Genomic DNA, 10,543 nt, shown 5'->3' with positions numbered 1-10,543 from the left:
CTACATTTGAGTACAGAATATTAAGATATCTCAAACATATATATATATATATATATATATATATATATATATATATATATATATATATATATAAATGAATAACATAAAAGAATAATAGATATTTAATGGTAAAAATTAGAAAGTACGATAAAATATATAAAAATAAAAATAAAAAATTGAATCATTAACCGAAGGTTAGTAATGGTTTGTTAATGATAAGAAATGAGTAATTAGATTTCAATGGTAATATTAAGACTTAGTAGTTAATAAGATACTATTTATTATTCTTCAAATAAAAAATAGATATTATTTATTAGGACTTTATTGCTAATGATGATGGTCAATGTTATGGTATTTAGTCACATATATGAGTTATATGTCATATTAAATAGTGATGTTGATGATGATGAATTATTAATATTTGATTATGTGTTATGTGTTTATGATGTTTATGATTACTAGTGCATTTAAATTATTATATTCCACTATTTTATACTTTTGTGTACGATTATTTTTCTTCATTTTTTTCTTCTATGACTTTTTGCACATCAATATTTGAGTAGATGATGATTTTGGAGGAAGAAAATGAGTTTGTAGAAGAGTGATCACAATGCTGCGACCGCATTAGATAATTTTGTTTATTTGTTTAGTTTATTATAATTTTAACTGAATCTAACTATGTTGAAAATATTATAATTGGAATTTGGGATTAATTATAGTGCTATCTCATGAGGTTTACATTCTTATTTCGTTTGTCTATTATTTCTGGAGTTTTGAATTTTAACTTATTTATTTCAAAGAAAAGTTATTATAGACTGAATATCCTCATAATTTACAATACATAAACACGCACTCAAAAATGCACCCTTTCTCACACATAGTCTTTTCTCCCTTCCCTTTCTCTCACACAACAGAGTCATTGTGTTCCATAACTTTTATAATTATTGCATTACACAAATTAAACACTTAAATTATAAAAGTTATTGAGTAAAAAAATTTTACAAAATTTCATAAAGTTTTAAAACTATTTAATAATTCATCAAATAACTTCAACTGAATTTATCCGGTTAAATTAATTTTTCACTTATTTTTAAAACAGTTTTACCCTCAAGTTCAAAATTATAAATATAATTTTATAATTTTTATTTTCTATTATAACTCTAACATGTCACTATAAGCAATTATTGACTACCACTTTGATCATCACTCCTAATATTGTCAATCCCTACTCTAACCATCATCGACTATCACTTCAGGCACCGTAAACCATCACTCTACCACTTTCAACCATAATTCCAGCCCTATTGGCCACCATTCCCACCCTCCCTGACCAATCCTTTGACCCACATCGACTACCGTCTTCAACAATCAATTGTATATCACCACTCCAACAACCACCTATTGCCACCTCTTGTAACCCTTATTTCCAACTATTATTACTAAATTATAAATTTATAATATTTAAAACACTTAATTTTAAAAAAACTTGTGTTATTTTAATATTGTGAATTTCACAGTTAGTGAGATTCACATGTCACGAAAATCTTGAGTATTTTGAAGATATTTCTCTCAATAATTTCGCGACAATTAATTTTACTACTAATGACAGAGTTTAGTGAAGACCGGGACTCCAAATCTCTTTTCTTTTTTACTAAAAAAAAAAGATATTCATTCATTCAAAATAAGAAAATATATCGATACAATATAAATTTAAAATAGCTAAAACCAAAAATGATGAATCTTTGAACAAACTCACAACATCTAGGTTAATAGCACAAAACGGAAACATGTCCATATATAGGATAAAATTCAAGTATGTGGAATACTTATACCTTCGAATCTATAATGTTGATGAGGTCAAAGTCATTAATTGAAATATGTAATGGATCAAAGTTATTTTGTCGATCTAAACCAAACGAACATCGCACCAAGACGAACGGGAACACTAAAAAATGTTGCACTTAGGCAGCGACGTTGAAGTCACAAAAAAATAATAATTTGCATAGAATCCACTTATTTAGATAAAAGGAAGAAAGAAAATGACTTGAAGGGGGTGATTTCAACTAAAAAATAGTCGTAAATCACTTCTCTCTAATATATGAAGAAAATAGACCTAGAGTTTTATTTGGAAGAAGTGGGTATTAGTCGTTCATCACCCCAAGTCCTCAACATTTTATATATAAGGGGTGTATTATGTTAGATGACTAATAATATGAGAAGGTAAAAGTATTTAACCTAGATCATACAACCATACATAAGTGGGCATGATTGAAGATTATTTAAGCAGTACATAATCATTTAAAAATGTCACATGACTTTTTGAAATAATTTTAGTCAATCATGATTTGATTAATAGTTCACAATCATTCCTCTCAGTTTCCTCACTAGAAAAGTCCTCTTATTTTATATGTTTCATATATGTAATATTATATAACATATGTAAAGGATTTACACCTCATCGCAATGGTCAACTTATATTTTGAACGAGGATCGGCGGTGACACTTGAAGATGATATTTTTACGATTCATTTATATTTTTTTTTTACAAAATATAGATTAACATCTTAAAATGAAAAATCAAATATTCAAACTAGATTTTTCTTCTTAGAAAATATTAATATTTCTATATTCATGCATTGTTTAATTTTTATTTTAACCACTCCCGTAAAATTAGGGTCGAATACAGCAGGGGCCTTGGCCCCCTCCCCTAGCAACAACTACTTATTAAGTTTTATTATACATTGCCTCTAATTATAAGTAGTTTTGAAAAAAAACAATTGTCCTTAAATATAAATATTTTTTATTTATTATATATATCAATTTATTTAATTTCTATTAATTTATATTAGAAGATGAAAAATTAATATTAAATATATTTATATAAAAGTTAATTTAGCAATAGTCATACACATTAACTACACTATTAATTTTTTTTAATATATGTAAAATATATTATATCAGTGCTTATAAAAATATACAGTGGGAGTAAATACATCAATATTGTTATTATATTATTTTTTTTGTCTTCGATAATTTCAGTTTTTAGATTTGTTCCTGTGTAAAATTTTGTGAAAATTAATATCATTTTTTTTTATCAATTATTTTTTAGACTCAAAACTAAAAAGTGAAAAGCTAACTTAGAACTTAAACTCAAAACAAAAATTGGTTTTGATTTTTAAAATTTTTAAAACATAAAACATAAAACAAAAAATCATTGAGAGGTAAGTGGTTAGTTTCAAAATAGTTAACGAATTTTAGATAAAATCAAATAAATCGAAAGAATCAAATTTAAAATCTTTGATCAATCTTTATTTTATGTTGAACTTCAAATATCCCTTCAACAAAGAATCCGATGGTTAAAGGGGGAAAAGGCATAGATGAGTTGAAGTAAATTATCCTAGTAAAAAGTTAAGGTACAAGTTGGATTTTTGTGCCAAAAATTGTAATTGTTGCCTATAATGGAAAAAACTTCTGTTAAGAGTAACAGTGAGCAAGAGGGTCCACCATGTAGAAATGCCCCACGCTTGCTTGCAACAAAACAGCTAGGCTGGCTCAAACCCAGAGGCCAAAAAGTGGTCCACATATGAGAAATGAAGCATGCTCTGTTTGGTTAATTAGGGTGTCTCAATCTCTACTTATACTATTGTAGCAATATCTGTTCAGCCACTCAGAACGGAGAAAATTTGAGACAATTGAAGGAAAAGGAATAGGCACCATCACAACCTCTTTTAAAGCAAACATTGATTTAATTGCACCATTTTAAGCCTAAAATATTTTTCCATTCTTTAGTTTTATTAGTGTTTTTTAATCTACTGTCCAAAAAAATTATTTTAAATTTATTTATTTTATAAAATTAATTTTAATTAAAAGTGAATTATATATAAAGTGAACTCTGTTTTGATATATTAACGTATAAGTAAGTTGAATGATAAATTTGATGATAAAAATTATGTCTGGCGTCAAAAATTTATTCAAACAAATTCATAAATATTAAAATCAAATTATACATATCTATCTCAAGATCAATTTTATTTCTAGATTTTGTCACATGTGTACTCGGTAAATGTCCTAATTGTGACATGAAAATTAACACCAATATGCCAAGTATCACACAAGTAAACTTCAAAATGGGGTTGGGTGCTGCTAAGTGTTTAATGCTCTGCATGTTGAGGAATGAACTCACCCTCTTGAAAAGCACTGTCAACTTGTGTTTGTGTCACACAGCTCAGTTGCAAAGATAGTGTTTTGGGATTGCGTTCCCTTAGAACCTTACATAGGAAAGTGAATTTTTTAATGAAAAGGAGAGATTCTGATCCTTGTTAAGGACATAACAGATACTGAGAGGAGGGAGAGAAATAAGTAGGAGTATCATGTGCTGGGAGTAGAGTGGTCCAAAGTTGCAGCTATACTGGATGCACTCTAGTGTAAGGATGCCAAGACCACATTATCAACTTTTAAGAACAGCTAGAAAATTTAGTGTCTGCTCTGAAAACTACATAAAACAAATTTAAATAATTAGAATACAAGCTGTCCTAAGATTGGTGCCATTCTGCAATAGTGTGGCCTTTAGGTTAGTGGTGTCCAATGAATCTCTCTCACACACACATTAATTGTTAATGGTGAGATTAGATGAAAAAGGACGCCAACTTTTTCTTTTGGTAAAAGATTAAAGAAGTGTTATTATGACACACATCAAATGCTGCATGTGAAAAACAGGTAAAAATTAGATAGGTTGAAATGTAGAGCTTGAGGGGTCATATATAATTTCATTTGAAATGGCCTCGACTTTTTAAAAATTAACCAGCAGTACAGTTTATACTTCCTTTCATGCAAATGAACAACCATATTTTCTCACTTATTTCTCATCCTATCTTATCCAACATAAATTTGAACTAATATTATATACAATCCAATTTTTGTCTAATAAATCTAACAACTATACAAAAGTCAGTCAAAAATATCTACAGCTGATTCTTTGAAACCGAAAATATTCTTGAAAAGGCAGTCATATGATGCTTGTCAAAATCATTTTAAGGAAAAATATCTCATATATCTTGCTCTACAGTAACAAAGGTGAGCAAAAATGGCATCAATCCATCCCTGAGAAAGCCACCATGCATCACTCATATTCATTATTCATCAAAATTATTTCAAGGGAAAAAAACATAGCCAACAAACCCACAATTCATCTTGACGGTACAAAAATTGTTAAAATTATATGCTGCTATGAAGCAGATTACAATTCAAATAATAAAATTAATCAATCCCGCTTGCAGAATGTCGGAATTGGAACTGCATAATCATCTCAACATTTACAGCCCCAAAAGAGACCTAGCTACAAATAAAGATCTCCATCAAATAATATTAGAGCCGCATGCATCTAACTCTTACAATTGTACAGAACATACACTATAACTTACCTAGTAAAAGAACAATTATTCTTGGGTAAGCTGTAACACTATAAAGAATGCAAATAATTTATTCTAACAATACATTTCAACAGGACAGGGATACTCCAATATCCTGCCTAAATATCCCTAACATCTTGAACTTGTGCACGACTTGTGTGTCCAAGCAGCATTTCATGGATTTCTTCGGCTGTAGGTCGTTCATTTGGATTTTCTTCTACACACCTATGAAACAAATCAACAAGGAACTTCAACGATTCTCTCTCTGCATCTGATTTTTCCAGCTCTTCACCGGATTGAATCATTGTGGGTTCATTCATTGAACTCAATGCCTCGAGCTCATCAGTTAGTTGTGGTCGTTTACCCATCTGTATTTATCATAGTGCAAATATTAATTAAAATACGGGGTTGCAATGAACGAGCATGCCCGCTAAGTTCAAAAATTGCCGTCATCTATGAACAATAGACAACCATACCTGCAGACTATCATGGACGTGTGAATCAGGTACTCCAAAATATGGAAATCGCAAAGTCAGCATCTCCAGAAGTAAACATCCAAATGACCAAATATCAGCTTCCTGTTGTAATATGAAGAAAGTAAATTACAACCAAAGACAATACTATGCCTGGTCACAGCAAACTGAATTAATTTCACGATACACCTATTCTTATTTAAGGACAAGACATAAAGAATCAAATTACTCCTTTTCTGGACATGATATTATAAATTCAATGCCAATAAGCAACATGTGCACTTATGCTTCTAACCAAAACAAAAAGAAGGGAAAAATGAAACATAAATTATACTAGCTAGGTATATATGACAACAAAATGACAACAAGCACAAAAATGATCACAAAGTTCTGTTACCAAACTAAAAATTGTACTACACTATTACGTACCAAGAAAAAAATCCTAAAATTAATGAATTATTATTATTATTATTATGGATACTTTATTACTTTAGCTCTTTATCCAAAAGTGATTCTGAATCTCTTCATTATATAATAAGACATACAAATTTGTGTCCAGAAATACACATCAGAAATTTTGCAATTGGAATACAAGAATATAAAAGAAACCATAGATTATAGAATATGATCTACAAAATTAGAAATTGGAAAAGGTATTTTATCTATACAACTGATGTATTACATCATACAATGATAAAATCCTTTAAACAAGATTCCCTTAATCTTCCCAGTATAATATCCTTAACAAAAAAGCAGACAACTTTTCACGCTATACATTAGAAATACACGACTTTCTTTAAGGAGGAAGGGTATCAATTAATTGTCAAATCAAAATGAATAATTTATGAGACAACATATTCTCTCGACAATAATTTCTTTATTTTTTGACAAGTCAGAATTTCTTAAATCAGCAACCAAGATACTCGAACTTCAGCCATATACTGAATCGTCAGTCACCCAAATAGCTATACAAAATTTTAACAGTCAAGGCCAACCAGCATAAATTAGTCAAAAGAGAATAACTACTGGTTACTATCGATCATTGGCAATAGCTAGAAAATGGGGCACAAGCTACGTCAACAAATAAGTGGGGAATGAATGAAAAGGTGGCCTAATATGAATAGTTTAGAGAAAGAAAAAAGAAGTGTTAAGAAACAAGTACAAAAATAAAACAAAGGAAGTGAGGAGTCATTATTCTAAAATAAACTTTTTTAAACTTCACCAGAACTACTCCCCATTATTTTATTAAAATTAAATTCACAGCATCATTCTCCAACATCACAGAGAACTTCAAAATCAAATGGCACGTAAACTAGCATTAAACTTTTGAAAATTAGAGGTCAGGTAATTGCATAAAACTCCTAATGTTACTCAAATTTTAGTCCCAAAAACACAAAATAACATGTAAGATGATCAATTGATCATATATAAGTTGGAAAGGGATCTTACCAATCCATAAGTGTTTTTCTTATACATAGTCCGCATGACCTCTGGAGCCATCCATCGAGGTGTTCCAACACACACACAAGGAGGAGGTGTTCCCACATGAGCAATACAGCATGCATGTAAAGGGGATCTTAGTGGCACTGCACTGTCAAAATCACAGAGCTTCACAGTGGGTGTTCCATCATCTCTCTTCCTATCACGATCAAACAGAATGTTTTCACTTTTTATGTCACGATGAATTATGTGCTTCGAATGCAGCTCTGACAAAGCACACGAGACATCTTTGGCAATGCACAAGGCCAACTCCACAGGAATCTGCTTTTCACCAGCTTTTGATAATTCCTCTAGGTAGGTCTGAGAAAATGAAGTGAGGATTTAATAAACAACCAAAAATATCTTAACATTAACAAAGAAATGATAAAGAAAATCCTACTTTTAAGGAGCCTCCTTCCACGTTTTCCATAAAAATTGCAGATCTCAACACACGATGCTCAGGATTACCATCAGCTGAGATAGTCCATTTGCATGATATTTGGTGTCCATACATTTCCACTATGCAAGGGTGTTTCAAAACACCGAGAATTCTGATTTCTCCCAAAGAATTATATTCAAAGTTTTTTATTTTGTCTGCTGAACTCTCCTGTACTTCCAAAGTACGCACCTACAACACCATAAAAGATATGTATAAAATGGATTAAATTGTATGATATCCAAAAATTCAGAAGATCGGGAAGAACAATTAAAATACAAAAATAAGGGGCCAACGTTACTACGATTCATGCATAATTACATACCTTTGCTGCAGCCTCAACTGATCCAAATTTGCACCGAACTAATGTAGTCAAAGTTTTTTTCTCAAGTTCATCACAAGTAGAGAGAGATGGAAAGCAATTATCAGAACTAGGAAGACTGCTAGTCGAAAGAGGAATTTCAGTTCGACTAAGAGGTATGTACCTGAAAATACTAAGTCGTCAGAGTCTGAATAACCCCATATAACTCCACAAAAATTACAGAGTTTAAAATGTTTTCTTGGCAGAGGAAAAATTCATATACACTGATTGGTTCAGATGAAAATGAAAAGAAAAGAGGAGAAATAAAATGAAAATGTCATCTTTCCACATTTAGTTGTGGAGAGAAAAGGGCGAAAACAGTCAGATCCACATAAAAACATTATCTCCATTGCAGGAAAGAAAACTGGGCAAGGAGAAATTTTCTGATGAAATGAAAAAATATCCATTCATAACATTGAGTTCGTTTTTTTTACTCTCATTCCGTCCATCCAAACAAGAGGATAAAGGACGAAAACAAATATTCAGTAAAAGATAAAGAACGAAAAATATATTTAAGCCAAAATAAAATATGGACAGAGCTAATAATAAAAGCTATACTTCAAAAAGAAATCGAGAATAATTGAAGTGCACTTCATCAACATATAAAAAATAGTTAGATAATTAAGCAATATTCTTTGCATGCTACAATATGACATCAGATCCAGTTTTTAAAAACGAAACCAGTTCTCAAATGCCAAATGATTGTTGATTACGTAATTAAAAATAATAGGAACAGAACTAATAAATAACCAAAGCTATATTTCAACACAAACATATAAAATCAATATTAAATATAACCAATTCAAGTGTAAGGATTTGAGAATGAGAATATCATATAATATTGCACGCAAAACTGCTTCTTCAAATAGGAAAAGGAGTAGCACGCCTATTTTTTATTAAATGACAGTACATACCTAGAGAAATATTCTGGATCTTTCTCTTCTCTAATATCATGGGGTCGGCATGCATCAACAAGCATTCGAACCCATGCAACACCCCTCTTTATCAAAACGACATTCCAGGCATGAGGTGAAAAATCAAGGTAACCCCTAACAAGCTCACAAGGTACGGGTGGCTCCATGTGATCACATAAATACTGCAAAACAAAATAACTTGCATTAGATCCTTGCAGTAAGAGGCAAAAATAGAAAAAGCTCCATCATGGGTTCACAATATGCACAGATGCAAAATTATAGTATGAATATAACAACACAGCTCACCTTAAAAAGCAGAGCTCTATGCCTACATACACCATACTGAACAGAACCAATTGGAACAATGATTGAATTTCGCTTTTTTTTTATAGAATCAATAGATTTTTCAGAGATCTTAGAAAGATTAATATCTTCAATGGCATTTACAACCGGTTCAGTTGAAGCATTTATACTCGTGCTGCTTCCAGCAGAACATGTACACACAAAAGGCTTATTATAGTTTGAACCAGAAACAGATTTACGTGTCCTTTCTATAATAGCCCCTCTATCACTCCCGCCAAAGTGGTCAGATACAAAGAGTGCTAGTAGTGATGCTGTCTGCAATTTATCAACTTCACCCCGACTCCCAGGCGTGTTCAAACCATTTAATTGCTTCAAATTAGAGACCAGTGCCTGAGCAGAAAGCATAACAGCATCCAACTCTTCATCCCTTTGTCTGAAACAACAAAATATTACATAAAATTTTAACGCAAAAAGATACCAATATATATTACCATGACTACTACGTCTACTATTACTAATGTACCCCAAACAAATTATGTAACATATACTAGTAGTAGTAATAATAAACCTGTCTATCAAGATGACTTCGCGAGAAGCAAAACACTGATTTTGCTCATAACTCTCAAGAGGCAAAAACGGTCGATCACGTCCCGCATCATAAAAGCCATCTAATAGATGGTCCTCAGTGCCACAAAATGAATTTTTACTGTACTTGTAAGACAATATTGAGCCATCACCAACCGGTTTTCTAGACTTGCAGGGTTTAGGATTATTAAGATCATGATCAGATTGCCTCTTTGATTTAGAACAACACTTCGAAAAATCTGAACATGAGTCTCCATCCTGTTCGCTTTGCCCGTTCTCTAAGGAACATGAGCACGCATCACTTTCATCTTTACTTTCTGCAGTGCAGCAATCTTCCTGAGAAAACTGCTTTTCAATAATTACCTCATCATAGTTGACATTATCAATTAAATTGTTGTCTGCTGCTTCTTCAGAGAATAATTTTTTATTATTTTCTTCCACGCTCCCATTGTCTGATACAGTTTCTGTGCAATTTTCAGACACAAGAATGTCCAGATTTTCTGGTTCAGAAATTCTGTGGATCTTCTTGCTTATCAATTGGTCATGATCTACACCTTTCCACTTCCTGCTGGTATTCAACCGCT

General features: G+C 31.3%; 1 protein-coding gene across 1 annotated transcript in view; it reads right to left on the bottom strand.

The window, feature by feature from the left end:
* Window positions 1–5,166: 5,166 nt before the first annotated feature.
* LOC101513307 (uncharacterized) overlaps window positions 5,167–10,543 on the bottom strand; it is an 8,930-nt gene continuing 3,553 nt past the window's right edge. Inside the window, exons 5-12 of the mRNA XM_004507330.4 lie at window positions 9,943–10,543; window positions 9,378–9,807; window positions 9,072–9,253; window positions 8,122–8,281; window positions 7,761–7,988; window positions 7,331–7,681; window positions 5,885–5,986; window positions 5,167–5,776 (exon numbers count right to left, since the gene is read on the bottom strand). Coding sequence (XP_004507387.1) covers window positions 5,528–5,776; window positions 5,885–5,986; window positions 7,331–7,681; window positions 7,761–7,988; window positions 8,122–8,281; window positions 9,072–9,253; window positions 9,378–9,807; window positions 9,943–10,543 — 2,303 coding nt within the window. The 3' untranslated portion in view covers window positions 5,167–5,527. The remainder of the gene's footprint in view (window positions 5,777–5,884; window positions 5,987–7,330; window positions 7,682–7,760; window positions 7,989–8,121; window positions 8,282–9,071; window positions 9,254–9,377; window positions 9,808–9,942) is intronic.

This window comes from Cicer arietinum, chromosome 6 (genome assembly GCF_000331145.2).
Source record: "Cicer arietinum cultivar CDC Frontier isolate Library 1 chromosome 6, Cicar.CDCFrontier_v2.0, whole genome shotgun sequence".
NCBI classification, from domain to species: Eukaryota; Viridiplantae; Streptophyta; class Magnoliopsida; order Fabales; family Fabaceae; genus Cicer; species Cicer arietinum.
Note: the sequence above shows the minus strand (reverse complement) of the source record. Positions and strands in the feature narration are given on the sequence as shown.